This window comes from Oncorhynchus kisutch, linkage group LG25, assembly GCF_002021735.2.
Source record: "Oncorhynchus kisutch isolate 150728-3 linkage group LG25, Okis_V2, whole genome shotgun sequence".
Taxonomy (NCBI): Eukaryota; Metazoa; Chordata; class Actinopteri; order Salmoniformes; family Salmonidae; genus Oncorhynchus; species Oncorhynchus kisutch.
This window is the reverse complement of record NC_034198.2, coordinates 35,476,002-35,493,742: the sequence shown is the minus strand read 5'-3', so window position 1 is coordinate 35,493,742 and position 17,741 is coordinate 35,476,002. Positions and strand designations below refer to the sequence as shown.

At 42.2% G+C, this 17,741-nt stretch overlaps 1 protein-coding gene across 1 annotated transcript in view; it reads right to left on the bottom strand.

Annotated features, from left to right (window-relative positions):
* Positions 1–7,680: 7,680 nt before the first annotated feature.
* LOC109870211 (syntaxin-binding protein 4) overlaps positions 7,681–17,741 on the bottom strand; it is a 116,874-nt gene continuing 106,813 nt past the window's right edge. Inside the window, exons 21-22 of the mRNA XM_031805141.1 lie at positions 11,879–11,936; positions 7,681–10,448 (exon numbers count right to left, since the gene is read on the bottom strand). Coding sequence (XP_031661001.1) covers positions 10,301–10,448; positions 11,879–11,936 — 206 coding nt within the window. The 3' untranslated portion in view covers positions 7,681–10,300. The remainder of the gene's footprint in view (positions 10,449–11,878; positions 11,937–17,741) is intronic.

Genomic DNA, 17,741 nt, shown 5'->3' with positions numbered 1-17,741 from the left:
CGTCTGTCACGCATTGAGCGCACGGACCAAACCCCTTCACCCTTAGCCTAGAAAAGGGTGGATGGAATGACGGGTCACGTTAGTGGGCGCGGTTGACCTACTTTTGTCCAATAGCGGAGCGAGATATCCTGCGCTCGCTGCTCACCACCTCCTAGGGCCTAGGCGGTTCTCACATTGAACCTCATGTGCTTTCAGCGGGGTGAAAACAACTCAATCTAACACACAGCAGCCTACTGGGAAGAAAAAGCTCCTGTACTCTTTGTACAAATCAAACAAGCCGTTTAGGCCTACAAAGTGAACAACTGCAGGATCTTCATCCACCCCAGTCCTGCCTTCTGCTGCCAAAATGCAGACAGTCACTCATAAAAACAATACAAAAACACCTCTTTCAGAAAGTCAATGGTCTTTGATTGATTCTGTCCTGCCACCTATCCCCTTCTGTCCCTGAAATTGCAATATTAATTGGTTAATTGTATTATTAATTGGTTAATTGTATTATTAATTGGTTAATTGTATTATTAATTGGTTAATTGTGTTATTAATTGGTTAATTGTATTATTAATTGGTTAATTGTATTATTAATTGGTTAATTGTATTATTAATTGCTCTATAATTTGATTCAACCTGCACTTGATTTTATGTAGCCTACTTTTGCCCTTGATTGGCCTGAAAGGCCTCTATCAATTAATGTATATATATATTTTTTTTTAAATGTAACCTTTATTTAACTAGGCAAGTCAGTTAAGAACAAATTCATATTTACAATGACGGCCTATCGCTATAGAAACACAATGTAGTATTTTATTTACGCAATAAGGCCCGAGGGGGTGTGGTATATGGCCAATATATTATTGTTAAGGGGTGTTATTAAGCACGACACAAAGCGGAGTGCCTGGATACAGCTCTTAGCCGTGGTATATTGGCCATTTACCACAAACCCCCAAGGCGCCCTATTGCTATTAAAAACTGGTTACCAACGTAATTAGAGCAGTTCAAATACATGTTTTGTCATACCATTGGTATACGGTCTGATATACCATGGCTGTCAGCCAATCAGCATTCAGGACTTGAACCATCAAGTTTATAATCTTGTTTATACCATGGCATTGTTGAATACTCCTTTCTGATTGGCTTGATGGGCATTCAAGAGCGTGCATTATTTCCCTATAATGCACAGTATATTTGCAGGTAGAATTCAATGGCTGTTGTTAATTTGTACATGTTTTGTTTGAAAGCAGTCGAATTGAACATATTATGGGTACTGTTGAATTTGATTTTCATAAACTAGCAAGTCTGTTTGTTTGGTTACCATGGCTACCATGGTTACTACTAGTACTGTAGCTATCTAGTAACCTTGCTAGCCACTTGAGTGGATGTTGAACACCTTTCTACTGGCAAATGAACACATATTTCTAGTGGCAAATTATAGCTATAGAATAAAAGGGATAATGAACTCAGTCAGTACCACTCCGGCAGCGTGTTGTGGAACACACCTTCCACTTCATTCTTTATTTTACATAGAACGCATAGCGCCCCTCATTGACTATCCCTTTATTTTTTGTTTATATGAGAATATAAAGTAGTAAGCTCTTGCCACTCTCATATCCACTAGCAGTCAAAAGTTTGTACACACCTACCCATTCAAGGTTTATTCTTTATTTCTACTATTTTCTACATGGTAGGATAATAGTGAAGACACACAAACTATGAAATAACACATATGGAATCATGTAGTAACCAAAAAAGTGTAACCAAAAATTTTTTTTATTTTTATTTGAGATTCTTCAAAGTAGCCACCCTTGTGGAAGCTATAGTCCTTTGTCTGCCTATGTCTGAAAAAGTGACATTAGAGACAATGTTAGCTCACACAAATACGTTAAACAAATCTCTATTTTCCTCTCCTAAACTCTAAACTCTGTTGACATCCTTGACAACAGAGGTTGCTAAAGCATATGTTGTGACAACCTTTGCAAGAGAAAAGTAGGACATTGCTTAGCCACACCTGCTCCCCTGGGCTAAAACACTTCTAGACATGTGCACATAGGATCCAACAGTGCTAACGATGTTTGTGCATGATGTCAATTAAATGTCTCTGAAGGAGTCAGTGACACTAGCTTGTTTACAGTGTGTGATGAGTGATGCTGCATAAAATATATAGACCTATGCTAAAAAAAAAAGAACATTTTGGCTACAGATGCAGTTGTATGCAGTTGGATGTATTAGGGATTTAGGTCGATTCTTTTGCGGGGGGGGGGGGGGGGGTCATTTTGAACACCTTCCCCTTACAAAGATCTATGCACAGCCCTGAACACTTGAAAAAGTGAGTGGGTTAGTCACTGCATGTACAATATTCTCCTGAGCGCTGGCACACGAAAGTAAAGTTGTCAGATTGTAGCTTTAGGCAGGCTAGAAATAATCTCAGGCAGAAAGGGATCTGTTTGCAGTAGTCACATGACTTTGTTTTAATCAAACATGAGTTATTGCAACTCAGAACAATGGAATTAGAACTATTTACAAATATCCTCTTTAACCTGAAGGTAATTATAGTATATCTTCCTTACACACACTCCAATCCAATATCGAGTGTGCGTGTGTGTTTGTACCAATAACAGATTGAAAATGCGATTAGCATGACCAGCAGTGACCTAAATTAGCCAGTGTGTTATGTACTGTAAGATCTTGAGCCTACTTTGCCCAACACACACACACACACACACACACACACACACACCTGGCTGAAGGCCACCGCTCACACAAGTTAGGGTTGCCAAGATTCAGTTGTATTAAAACTACTGTACCTTGACCTTTTCTGCCTCTGATGAGATTGTTTGATCTTTACCTTCTTTCACTACTTTGCGTGGTTAATCTTTCCTTAACAGAGACCATGTCAAGAGAATGAGAATGTTGTGAAAGTAATATAACAGAAGGCTGAAACAGCAGCTGTCTGGCTCTGAATGCATAATCAATTGTACCCAATTCCCTATATTGTAACTGTCACACCCCGACCATAGTTTACTTTGTATGTTTCTATGTTTTGTTTGGTCAGGGTGTGATCTGAGTGGGCATTCTATGTTACATGTCTAGTTTGTCTATTTCTATGTTTGGCCTGATATGGTTCTCAATCAGAGGCAGGTGTTAGTCATTGTCTCTGATTGGGAACCATATTTAGGTAGCCTGTTTGGTGTTGGGTTTTGTGGGTATTGTTCCTGTCTCTGTGTTTGTTGCACCAGATAGGGCTGTTTCGGTTTTCCACGTTTGTTGTTTTGTATTATGTTCATGTTTAGTTGTCTTATTTAAAAACATGAATAGGAACCACGCTGCATTTTGGTCCTCCTCTCCTTCAACTCAAGAAAACCGTTACAGTAACGTCTCTCATCAGAATGAGGATCGGACCAAAGCGCAGCGTGGTAAGTGTTCATGATAATTTATTACTCAAAACACTCGAACAAAATAACAAAGAGAAAAACGAACAGTTCTGTAAGGCAAATCAACTATACAGAAAACAACTACCCACAAAACACAGATGGGGGAAAAAGGCTGCCTAAGTATGATTCCCAATCAGAAACAATTATAGACAGCTGCCTCTGATTGAGAACCACACTCGGCCAAAAACAAAGAAATAGCAAACATAGAAATAAAGAAACTAGAATGCCCACCCTAGTCACACCTTGGCCTAACCAAAACATAGAATAAAAGCCTCTCTATGGCCAGGGCTTGACATATATAGGAACTACTATAGTGCACTACTTGGGCTCTGGTCAAAAGTAGTGCACTATAAAGGGAATAGGGTGCAATCTGGAGCGTAACACTGACTCTCGTTTTTAGTAGAACATTTAGTACAGCAAGACCAATTAGAGGAGTCAGCCAGTCAGTCACTTCCTGTTGAACGCGAAACGAGGGAGAGCTCGTTTTGTTGTTTTGGAAAGTTTGTTGTTTTGAAAGTCTATTAAAACTCTTTTGAGTTTCGATTCCGCAACCCGGTTGGCATCAGTAGCTGGGACTGCTACTATCTGTCCAGTGATGCTGCCGACCAAGGCCGGTTCTGAGGGTTGGCATCAGTAGCTGGGACTGCTACTATCTGTCCTGTGATGCTGCCGACCAAGGCTGGTTCTGAGGGTTGGCATCAGTAGCTGGGACTGCTACTATCTGTCCAGTGATGCTGCCGACCAAGGCCTGTTCTGAGGGTTGGCATCAGTAGCTGGGACTGCTACTATCTGTCCAGTGATGCTGCCGACCAAGGCCGGTTCTGAGGGTTGGCATCAGTTGCTGGGACTGCTACTATCTGTCCAGTGATGCTGCCGACCAAGGCCGGTTCTGAGGGTTGGCATCAGTTGCTGGGACTGCTGCTATCTGTCCAGTGATGCTGCCGACCAAGGCTGGTTCTGAGGGTTGGCATCAGTTGCTGGGACTGCTGCTATCTGTCCAGTGATGCTGCCGACCAAGGCCGGTTCTGAGGGTTGGCATCAGTTGCTGGGACTGCTGCTATCTGTCCAGTGATGCTGCCGACCAAGGCCGGTTCTGAGGGTTGGCATCAGTTGCTGGGACTGCTGCTATCTGTCCAGTGATGCTGCCGACCAAGGCCGGTTCTGAGTAGCTGTTTGGCTATTGTGGCTGGGAAGCGGATTGTCCCAAGCAGATGTTACAAAAACAAGAAAATAGCTTCAAGTGTTGCCTCCAAATATTGGTGGAGTCAGTTAATAAAAGAATAGACGACCTGACCAGAGAGGCCCAGAACATGAAGAACAGTTTGCAGTTCTCCCAGGGTCAGAATGATGAGTTTAAACAGGAGAACGGCAAGATGACGAGGGACAATCAAGGCAGAACAACATTGTTGTAGATGGATTTGAAGAATCCACATGAGACCTGAATGAAGTCTGAGGACAAAGTGAGGGAAATAATCTCGGAGAAACTGAAGATGGACCACAGGAAGAATAACGTGGAGCGCGCCCACACCGGGACAGGTAACAGGCCCTGGCCAATAGTGGTCAGGTTCCTGAGGTTCAAGGACAAGGTACCTTTTCTGGAAAGAGCCAAGAACTTGAGAGGAACGTACATCTTTCTCAACAAGGACTATCCTGAAGCTGTGCACTGTTTTGGAATGGGTGGCCAGTAATAAACTGGTCCTGAACATTTCTAAAACTAAGAGCATTGTATTTGGTACAACTCAGTCCCTAAGTTCTAGGCTTCAGCTGAATCTGGTAATGAATGATGTGGCTGTTGAACAAGTTGAGGAGACTAAATTACTTGGTGTTACTTTAGATTGTAAACTGACATGGTCAAAACATATTGGTCAATGGTTGTAAAGATGGGAAGAGGTCTGTTCATAATAAAGGAGATGCTATGCTTTTTTGACAGAACAGAGCGGCATGTCTAGGGCTGTGGCGGTCACAATTATTATTATTTTCAAGCCAGCCAGGTAGGCTCTACTCCTTTTGGAAATATAAGCAATGTGTTTAATATTAAGAAAGTTGAGAACTAGCCTACCGAATGCTGATGGAATCTTCCTCTTTTTAGTAGAGGCCATCACTCTGTTTTCTCCCACAATTGCATAGCCTATAGAAATATTGCGCAGCATGAGGTTATGGGCTCTCATGAAGTGTTTGACTAGATTTTCGAATCCATTTGCATTGATGTCAGAGTGATTAGAGGGACGATAGAGTGCTGAGTGGTAGGCTACTAATGACCAGAAGCAGTATCAGAGCTTGGAGGAGCCTAATTACCGTGGAATGTGGAATTTGAATGCCTTCATGACTCGTGACCGTCGGTGTGGCGATAATATGGTCACCGCAACAGCCCTATGCACATTTTCCTCTTCATTGTAATCAGAGGGCTAATATTAATACTATGCATGCTGAGAGTTGAGGAAAAACTCTTCTTGTTTTTATAAGAAACAGTTATGTATTGGAAATTCCAAATTGTTTGCATAGTCAACTTAGACACAGCACTGACACACACACTTACCCCACCAGACATGCCACCAGGGGTCTTTTCACAGTCCCTAGGGCCAGAACAAATTCAAGGAAATGTACAGTATTATACAGAGTCAATTACTCAAGCGTACAGAAACAACTTCCTTCCATCTTATATAGCACAAGTGAACAGCAAACCTGGTTTCAAAAAACGAATAAAGCAACAACTCACGGCACAACGCCTCTCCCCATGTGACCTACTTGTGTGTCTGTACTGACATGTATGTGTAACTGATAGACACACTACATGTTCATGTTTTTAAATGTACTGTACGTAAATTGTAAAGTATTATTTGTCTATAATGTATTTTTCATTAGGTGTTGGACCCCAGTAAGACTAGCTGTCGCCATTGGCATCGGGCTAATGGGGATCCTATCAAATCAAATCAAATGAGCCAGTCCATCAGCCAGTCCGCCAGTCAGCCAGTCAGCCAGCCAGTCTGCCAGTCAGCCAGTCAGCCAGTCAGTCAGTCAGTCAGTCACCCATTCAGCCAGTCAGCCAGTCACCCAGTCAGTCAGTCAGCCAGTGACCCAGTCAGTCAGTCACCCAGTCAGTCAGTCACCCACCCAGTCAGTCCGTCACCCAGTCAGTCAGTCAGTCACCCAGTCAGTCAGTCAGTCACCCAGTCAGTCAGTCACCCACCCAGTCAGTCAGTCACCCAGTCAGTCAGTCAGTCTGTCACCCAGTCAGTCAGTCAGTCTGTCACCCAGTCAGCCAGTCACCCAGTCAGTCAGTCACCCACCCAGTCAGTCAGTCACCCAGTCAGTCAGTCAGTCACCCAGTCAGTCAGTCAGTCAGTCACCCACCCAGTCAGTCAGTCAGTCACCCACCCAGTCAGTCAGTCACCCACCCAGTCAGTCAGTCACCCACCCAGTCAGTCACCCAGTCAGTCAGTCAGTCACCCAGTCAGTCACCCAGTCAGTGGGTGTGTTCGAGCAGATCACTTTTGTTAAGACTTGATCAACATTTGTCACCACCTTACATGTGATCCAAATGTTTAACATAAATAAATGAAATATCTAATTTGAGACAATATAGCTAATGTATTTATTTAGGTGTTACTATAATGTTGTGTCCCATATTATAGCCTACAATTAGTCTTGTCTGTAATATTGTTGTCACAAACAAATTCAAATGTGCTTATTGTCTATTAAGTGTGAATAAAATGTAATACAAATGGTTGACTAGACCTGGGTTTTTCTACACTGGCAATTTTCGGGACTTGTTCTGTGTCCCTTCATGAGCAAGAACCCCAGACATGTCGGGGGTCAATACCAAGTGCATTCGACAGCTTGGCATACTGTTTACCCATTAACTTATGTGAACTGATTTACATGTATAGTCTAATCTTTTTCGTCATGTGATTGAATCAAAATCTGTTCCTGGGGTGGCAGCGTAGCCTAGTGGTTAGAGTGTTGGCCTAGTTAACCGAAAGGTTGCAAGATCGAATCCCTGAGCTGACAAGGTAAAAATGTGTTGTTCTGCCCCTGAACAATGCAGTTAACCCACTGTTCCTAGGCCGTCATTGAAAATAAGAATTTGTTCTTAACTGACTTGCCTAGTTAAATAAAAGTAATAAAAAAAATATATATATATATATGTTCATCATGCTTACTGACAAAAGCAACATACAGGTTGAGAATGAGATAAATACACCCCAGACTGTGGTGATTTAACATGCAATCAATTACCATACAGTAAGAATCTTTGTGTACTTCATTTAATCACATCTCTTACAATTCCATGTTGCACAAACACAAATAATAATGAGGAAGGTACATAGGCATAACAATGGCAACAGAGCATATCCAATATACTGCAAAAACACCTCTATGTTCTCATTCTACGGTGTATGTGACAATAAAACATATATATATAATTTTTTATTTTTTTCTGACCATCATAAATATACAAAACAAGTCTTGTGAATGGTATAAAGAGATTGGGCTGGTATTTAATGTCTTTATCATCAGGATATTCATTCCTTGGACCATGTTGATCGTGTTCATCTTTGTGTAGGAGAAGGGGAATTTCGATAGCATCCACTTCATTGGCAATAGCAAAGGTGAACGTCATGTCTGACATTGTTGCACTTCCTAGAAACAGCAGAAGTTGGCCTACTTGCTGTCAGTGCATATGTACCTCTCCCGACTTTACTCGCTGGCTTCCATCTACAGACGGCTACTTTCGGCTTAAAACTCAAACGTGCCCAGTCAGCTAGTCAGCCAGCCAGCCAGTAGCTGGAACACTGTTGCTATGGAACACTGTCACTACACTACACAAAAAGGTGCTATCTAGAAAATAAAGGGTTATTTGGCTGTCCCCATAGGAGAACCCTTTGAAGAACCATTTTTGGTTCCAAGTAGAACCCTTTCCACAGAGGCTTCTACCTGGAACCAAAAAGGGTTCTCTACGAGGACAGCCAAAGAACCCTTTTTTCTAAGAGTGTATGGAACACTGTCACTATGGAACTATGGAGCTGTGGAGAGACGGTATCAACATCGCTGATACTACTCGTCGTCACGGCTCTATGGAACACAGAACTTTGAACGAGAGAGAGAACGAGAAAGAGAGAGTGTGTGTGTGTGTGTCAAGTGATTGGTGTTTCCAGAGGAAGGGGATATATTTAACCACACATGCTAGAGAGGGAAAATCAATACTCCCCGCCTGGGGCACGGTCGATATTGGCTTGGACACACACACACAAAACACACATGTTTGTTTTACTATCTCTCTGGGGACCAAACAATTGATTCCCATTCAAAATCCTATTTACGCTAACGCCTAGCTCTAGCCCTAACTCTTAACCTAACCCAAAACTGCCCAATTTCCCTTGTTTACATAGATACTTAGCATAACATGTAATATTATGCCAAACACTGGTAATGGTTGGTTAGACATGAACACAACACACTTGACATGTTGTATTAGGCTGCATTTATACAGGCAGCACAATGACGATCTTTTGCCCAATTATCGGCAAAAGATCTGATCTGATCTGATTAGTCAAAAGACGCAAAGTGGCAAAAGATCAGAATTGGGCTGCCTGCGTAAACGCAGCCTTTTTATACATTTGAAATACTGTTTGATTGATCTCTTAATGGAGGTAGCAGCGCTACAGGACACTGAACAGACAAGTTATCAATGTATTTTGGATAAAAATAGCAACACTGGGCTCAACTAGTGAGTAAATCAAATCAAATACTACAGGCTAAAGAGCAACTAACAGCAAATAGGATGATGTTCCATAATATTGCATGCTTTCATTCCATAATTATTTTAAAAACATAATGTGTTACATTATTACAACCTAAAGACACCTGGCAAACAATCTGCCCAACTCTTATCTGACCAATGGACAAGATGCAAGCCAACTCTTCTTCTCAATCCTTTAGCCTCTCCGCCATAACAGTTCTGGTGAAGGAAGTGAAAAGTAAAAATATAGCATGTTAGGCTGAGCTTTCAGCAGTAGATTCTGGTATATTTTGATTCAGAAGACAATGTGGACCTCTCGGAATGGCATTCCAAAGTGCAGCTCAGGGAGCAAACAGAAAAACTGGAGTTTTCTCCAACCTGTTTTTGCTTCGGAAAAGAAAATTAGACATTGTGAAGCTAGCTTCTAAGGTTGAAAAATATGGAGGGTTGTGAAATAGTTTGTAAAGACTTATGTGGAAGTTGATAGAGAGATGGAAGAGAGAGAGGGCTTGGTCACTGTTCCTCATAGAGGTAATATGATTAAATAGCAGCATACACATATAATAGAGAAGGAGGAGAGGCAACTCAAGTAACTCTTTAGAAACCCACAGCGATATAATAAGAGTCATGAATCAACTCCATTGAACCGGGAAGCTAGCCTTGTGCAATTCATTTTAACACAATTAATTAACTGTCTATACACTGCTCAGCCCAATTACGGATAGGTTTCAATGTAAAAAATATATATATAAAGTTTAAACTGCATATTCACCAGAACAGCTAACGTACACTGCCATTTAATGACACATTATGTGTAGCTAGTTATATGATTTTAAAGACAAATATTTTGTTGGGGCTCCTAAAGGGTTTCAGGTAGTTGTCTCTGTATCCACCTCTAGGGTTCTACTGAATCTCTATTTGTACAGGAAGACTGGTGTTGTTACACCAATGCCTGGTGTTTTTTCTTCGCTTGGGGAATAGCAACACGACAGAACGTTCAGATAGAAATGTTATATACAGAGCTGCCTGCGAGGCCTCTCTATTATCCAACTCCAAGACATACAATATCTAGTCTATTCAATACACGTTTATCTAAAGATTCTGCAATGTTATATCCTATGGAACTGTCCCAGGTCTAAGTCTTGGTGTGGTCGGGGCTGGGGGTGGCTGTGCTGTCTTCCTGTCCGTCGGCTGATACCTCCCCCTCTCTCTCGGACAGCCCCAACCCCAGAGCCAGGCTGCAGGTCACCGGATGGGTCCAAGATGTCGTCTGCGTCACATGACTGGCACGAGACAAAAATAAGACAGAGCAACACATCACTCTCAGGTCATCACCCCTGAACCTCTGATCCCTCTTCAATTGAATGGATCAACTTCCTTAACATTTATGTGCTTCTAACCCTAAATTACCAGAACATGTGGTCCCCTCATTACTCATTCCCTGCACACACACTCAGGGATTCCCTGCACATCTTTCATTCAGTCATCACCAACAATAAGACACACCCTGGGAATCCCTGCACATCTTTCATTCAGTCATCACCAACAATAAGACACACCCTGGGACTCCCTGCACATCTTTCATTCAGTCATCACCAACAATAAGACACACCCTGGGACTCCCTGCACATCTTTCCTTTACTCGACAGCCAGCATTGCTAAGACTGCGTGTAAGACTGCGATCAAAGAAGATATGTTGGGTTGAGTCTATTCTGTGGTTTACAGGAGTCGCCGTTCAACAGCAGCCTTTGACTGGTTCTGTCCGTATAGTCGAGAAGTACTGGTTCTGTCTGTATAGTCGAGAAGTACTGGTTCTGTCTGTATTGTCGAGAAGTACTGGTTCTGTCTGTATAGTCAAGAAGTACTGGTTCTGTCTGTATAGTCGAGAAGTACTGGTTCTGTCTGTATAGTCGAGAAGTACTGGTTCTGTCTGTATAGTCGAGAAGTACTGGTTCTGTCTGTATAGTCGAGAAGTACTGGTTCTGTCTGTATAGTCGAGAAGTACTGGTTCTGTCTGTATAGTCGAGAAGTACTGGTTCTGTCTGTATAGTCGAGAAGTACTGGTTCTGTCCATATAGTCGGAAGTACTGGAAGTTTTAATTCATGGAATAGAAAAAGGGATGCGGGACTTTGTGGAAACTTGGCACAACATTAAGAGGTTGGTTCTGTAAGCGTGGGGCTCAGTGGTGGACTGGCAGATGATGTGGGCTTGTTGGTGTAACTGAGTCAGGCAACTCCAATACCTTGACTTTGTTGTCCTTAAGCCATTTTGCCACAGCGTTGGAAGTATGCTTGGGGTCATTGTCCATTTGGAAGACCCATTTGCAACCAAGCTTTAACTTCCTGACTGATGTCTTGAGATGTTTCTTTAATATATCCACAGAATTTTCCTCCCTCATGACGCCATCTATTTTGTGAAGTGCACCAGATCCTCTTGCAGCAAAGAACACCCACAACATGATGCTGCCACCCCCATGCTTCACGGTTGGGACAGTGTTCTCGGCTTGCAAGCCTCCCCCTTTTTCCTCCAAACATAACCGCTCCAGGCTTATGACCTTATAAACAAGCCCACATCATCTGGCAGTCCACCACTGAGCCCCACGCTTACAGAACCAGTACTTCCGACTATACAGACAGAAACAGTCAAAGGCTGCCGTTGAGCGGAGACTCCTGGAGTGGTTAGAATATTAACCCTCTAGTTGTTTGGACTTACTTGATGAAGTATTTGACTCCTTCTGCAGTGTAGGCCTCTTCCCATCCATATGGAAGATCTAGAAAAAGAGAGAAAGAGAAAGGGAGAGAGAAAGAGAGCGACAGAGAGAGAGAGAGAAAGAGAAAGGGAGAGAGAAAGAGAGCGACAGAGAGAGAAAAAACCTGACACTCTAAGCACACAGGGGTACAAATACCTACCTGGAGGTGACAGTATTTCCTCCCAAATATGACACATCTATGACAAAACAACCAACAAAAATGGGGCAAAACTCCTGCAGCTCTGTCGTACGCTGGATCTGTACATAGTCAATGGTAGGCTTCGAGGGGACTCCTATGGTAGGTACACCTACAGCTCATTGTTTGGCAGTAGTACTGTAGATTACTTCATCACTGACCTCAACCCAGAGTCTCTCAGAGCATTCACAGTCAGCCCACAAACACACCTAACAGATCACAGCAAAATCACAGTCTACCTGAACCGAGCAATACTCAATCATGAGGCATCAAAGCCAAAGGAACTAAACAATATTACGAAATGCTATAGATGGAGGGAAAGTAGTGCGAAGCTGAAAAGTCAAATATCCTGTTCAGGCTTCCTACTGCCATAGTTACACCTTCACTATTACAGTGAAATGTTTTGTCCAGGAAGTTGTCTAAAAGGGATTGAATTTGTTATTGCCTAGATGTTTTTTGGTAGGTTTATGCTATCAAATCAACATAGTTAAAGCAGACAACCTATGAAAATTAACAACAATGACAAATAGTTTGAAGAATAATGCAAAAAACCTAGGAACGAAATTGAGAAACCTATCCGACCAAAAACATTGAGATCCAGAAAACCTGAGCCTACGCCTTCACTATGGTGAATCACTAAAACAATACAGAAATACACTATGGAAAAAGAAGGAACAGCACGTCAGAATCAGCTCAATGTAACTGAAGAATCCATAGAATCAAACCACTTCTGGGAAAATTGGAACACACTAAACAAACAACAACACAAAGTGTTGTCTATACAAAACTGAGATGTATGGATAAAACCTTTTTAGCTCTAAAACAAATAACAAACAGCAAAAACATATACATGATCAATTACAAATCTAAAAATCAGCAATTAATGACTACCAGAACCCACTGGATTCTCCAATTACATTGAATGAACTACAGGATGAAATACAAATCCTCCAACCCAACAAGGCATGTGGTGTTGATGGTATACTATATGAAATGATCAAATATACAGAACAAAAACTCCAATTGGCTATACCTAAACTCTTTAATATCATCTTCAGCTCTGGCATCTTCCCCAATATTTGGAATCAAGGACTGATAACCCTAATCCACAAAGTGGAGACAAATTTGACCCCAATAACTATTAAAGCAACATCTCAAGACATCAGTCAGGAAGTTAAAGCTTGGTTGCAAATGGGTCTTCCAAATGGACAATGACCACAAGCATACTTTCAAAGTTATTGGAGTTGCCTGACTCAGTTACACCAGCTCTGTCTGGAGAAATGGGCCAAAATACACCCAACTTATTGTGGGAAGCTTGTGGAAGGCTACCCGAAACGTTTGACCCAAGTTAAACAATTTAAAGGCAATGCTAGCAAATACTAATTGAGTGTATGTAAACTTCTGACCCACTGGGAATGTGATGAAAAAAATAAAAGCTGAAATAAATAATTCTCGCTACTAATAATCTGACATTTCACATTCTTAAAATAAAGTGGTGATCCTAACTGACCTAAGACAAGTAATTTTTTACTAGGATGAAATGTCAGGAATTGTGAAAAACTGAGTTTAAATATATTTGGCTACGGTGTATGTAATCTTCCGACGTCAACTGTATCAACGAATTGGCGAGGGTACTAGAACAGTCTGCAGCACCCAGCCTCACCCTACTAGAATCTCACATGTCTGCTGTTTGCTGATGATCTGGTGCTTCTGTCCCCAACCAAGGAGGGCCTACAGCAGCACCTAGATCTTCTGCACAGATTCTGTCAGACCTGGGCCATGATCGGTAAATTTCAGTTAGACTAAAATAATGGTGTTCAAAAAAAGGTCCAGTTGCCAGGACCACAAATACAAATTCCATCTAGACACCGTTGCCCTAGAGCACACAAAAAACAATACATACTACGGCCTAAACATCAGCGCCACAGGTAACTTCCACAATGTTGTGAATGATCTGAGAGACAAGGCAAAAAAGGCCTTCTATGCAATCAAAAGGAACATAAAATTTGACATACCAATTACGATCTGGAAAAAAAATACTGTGTTGGTCACAAAATGGGACAAACACCAAATTGAGACTATGCATGCAGAATTCTGCAAAAATATCCTACAGTATGCGTACAATGTAAAACGCCAAATAATAACTATAAAAATCTAGGAAAGTGCTGTTATATTCTAGAACCCTCTAAAAGGAAGTGATTCCCAAACCTTCCATAACAAAGCCATCACCTACAGAGAGATGAAGAAGAGTCCCCTAAGCAAGCTGGTCCTGGGGCAATGTTCACATACACAAACAGACCCCATAGAGCCCAAGGACAGCAACACAATTAGACCCAACCAAATCATGAGAAAACAAAAAGATAATTACTTGACACATTGAAAAGAATTAACAAAAAACAGAGCAAACTAGAATGCTATTTGGCCCTAAACAGAGACTGTCACTGAGGCAGAATACCTGACCACTGTGACTGACCCTAAACAGAGACTGTCACCGTGGCAGAATACCTGACCACTGTGACTAACCCAAAATTAAGGAAGCTTTGACTGTGTACAGACTCAGTGAGCATACCCTGCTATTGAGAAAGGCCGCCGTAGGCAGACATGGCTCTCAAGAGAAGACAGGATATGTGCACACTGCCCACATAATGAGGTGGAAACTGAGCTGCACTTCCTAACCTCCTGCCAAACGTATGACCATATAAGAGACACATATTTCCCCTCAGATTACACAGACCCACAAAGAATTAGACAAAACAAATCCAATTTTGATGAACTCCCATATATATATTGGGTGAAATACCACAGTGGGCAATCACATCAGCAAGATTTGTGACCTGTTGCCACAAAAAAAGGGCAACTAGTGAAGAACAAGCTTCACTGTAAATACAACTCATATTTAGGTTTATTTATTTTTCCTTTTTTTTCCCCTTTAACTATTTGCACATCGTTACAACACTTTTTACTGTTTATTTCACTTTTGTTTATCCAATGTAAACATACAGTACGAGTCAACATTTTTGACACACCTACTCAGTACAGGGTTTTTCTTTATTTGTACTATTTCTACATTGTAGAATAATAGTGAAGACATCAAAATGCAAAATAATACATATGGAATCATGTAGTAACCAAAAAAAGAGTTAAACAAATCAAAACATATTTTATATTTGAGATTTTTCAAAGTAGCCACCCTTTGCCTTGATGACAGCTTTGCACTCTCTTCGCATTCTCTCAACCAGCTTCACCTGAAATGCTTTTCCAACAGTCTTGAAGAAGTTCCCACATATGCTGAGCACTTGTTGGCTGCTTTTCTTCACTCTGCGGTCCAACTCATCCAAAACCATTTCAATTGGGTTGAGGTTGGGATGATTTTGGAGGCCAGGTCATCTGATGCAGCACTCTCCTTGGTCAAATAGCCCTTACACAGCCTGGAGGTGTGTTTTGGGTCATTATTCTGTTGAAAAACAAATGATAGTCCCACTAAATGCAAACCAGATGGGATGGCGTATCACTGTAGAATGCTGTGGTAGCCATTCTGGTTAAGTGTGCCTTGAATTGTAAATAAATACAGACAGTGTCACCAGCTAAGCACCCCCACACCATCATACTTCCTCCTCCATACTTCATGGTGGGAACCACACATGCGGAGGTCATCCGTTCACCTACTCTGCGTCTCACAAAACACGGTGGTTGGAACTAAAAATCTCAAATTTGGACTCAGCAGACCAAAGGACAGATTTCCACCAGTCTAATGTCCATTGCTCTATTGCTGTTCTTGCCATAATATGGACTCTGTCTTTTACCAAATAAGGCTACCTTCTGAATACCTCCCCTACCTTGTCACAACACAACTGATTGGCTCAAACGCATTAAGAAGGAAAGAAAATCCACGAATGAACTTTTAACAAGGCACACCTGGTAACTGAAAAGCATTCCAGGTGACTGCCTCAGGAAGCTGGTTGAGAGGATGCCAAGAGTGTGCCTTGTTGTGCCTGTCATCAAGGCAAAGGGTTGCCAAGAGTATTCCTGTCATCAAGGCAAAGGGTTGCTACTTTGAAAAATCTCAAATCTCAAATAGATTTAGATTTGTTTAACACTTGTTGTGTTGCTACCATGTTGTTGTTATATTGTGTTGCTACCATGTTGTTGTTATGTTGTGTTGCTACCATGTTGTTGTTATATTGTGTTGCTACCATGTTGTTGTTATATTGTGTTGCTACCATGTTGTGTTGTCATGTGTTTCTGCCATGATATGTTGTTGTCTTAGGTCTCTTTTTATGTAGTGTTGTGGTGTCTCTCTTGTTGTTATGTGTTTTGTCCAATATAAACTCAGCAAAAAAAGAAATGTCCTCTCACTGTCAAATGTGTTTATTTTCAGCAAACTTAACATGTGTAAATATTTGTATGAACATAACAAGATTCAACAACTGAGACATAAACTGAACAAGTTGCACAGACATGTGAATAACAGAAATGGAATAATGTGTCCCTGAACAAAGGGGGGGTCAAAATCAAAAGTAACAGTCAGTATCTGGTGTGGCCACCAGCTGCATTAAGTACTGCAGTGCATCTCCTCCTCATGGACTGCATCAGATTATATTTGCTATTTCTTGCTGTGAGATGTTACCCCACTCTACCACCAAGGCACCTGCAAGTTCCCAGACATTTCTGTGGGGAATGACCTTAGCCCTCAGCCCCCGATCCAGCAGGTCGCAGACGTGCTCAATAGGATTGAGATCCGGGATCTTCGCTGGCCATAGCAGAACACTGACATTCCTGTCTTGCAGGAAAACACGCACAGAACGAACAGTATGGCTGGTGGCATTGTCATGCTGGAGGGTCATGTCAGGATGAGCCTGCAGGAAAGGTACCACATGAGGGAGGATGTCTTCCCTGTAACGCACAGCGTTGAGATTGCCTGCAATGACAACAACTCAGTCCGATGATGCTGTGACACATCGCCCCAGACCATGACGGACCCTCCACCTCCAAATTGAGGAGTACAGGCCTTGGTGTAATGCTCATTCCTTCGACGATAAACACGAATCCAACCATCACCGCTGGTGAGACAAAACCGCGACTTGTCAGTGAAGAGCACTTTTTGCCAGTCCTGTCTGGTCCAGCGACGGTGGGTTTGTGCCCATGGGCGATGTTGTTTCCGGTGATGTCTGGTGACCTGCTTTACAACAGGCCTACGAGCCCTCAGTCCAGACTCTCTCAGCCTATTGCGGACAGTCTGAGCACTGATGGAGGGATTGTGCATTCCTGGTGTAACTCGAGCAGTTATTGTTGCCATCCTGTACCTGTCCCGCAGGTGTGATGTTCAGATGTACCGATCCTGTGCAGGTGTTGTTACACGTGGTCTGCCAGTGCGTGAACAATCAGCTGTCCGTCCTGTCTCCCTGTAGTGCTGTCTTAGGCGTCTTACAGTACGGACATTGCAATTTATTGCCCTGGTCACATCTGCAGTCCTGATGCCTCCTTGCAGCATGCCTAAGGCACATTCACGCAGATGAGCAGGGACCCTGGGCACCTTTCTTTTGGTGTTTTTCAGAGTTTCAAAGTTTTCATAACTGTGACCTTAATTGCCTACCGTCTGTAAGCTGTTAGTGTCTTAACGACCGTTCCAC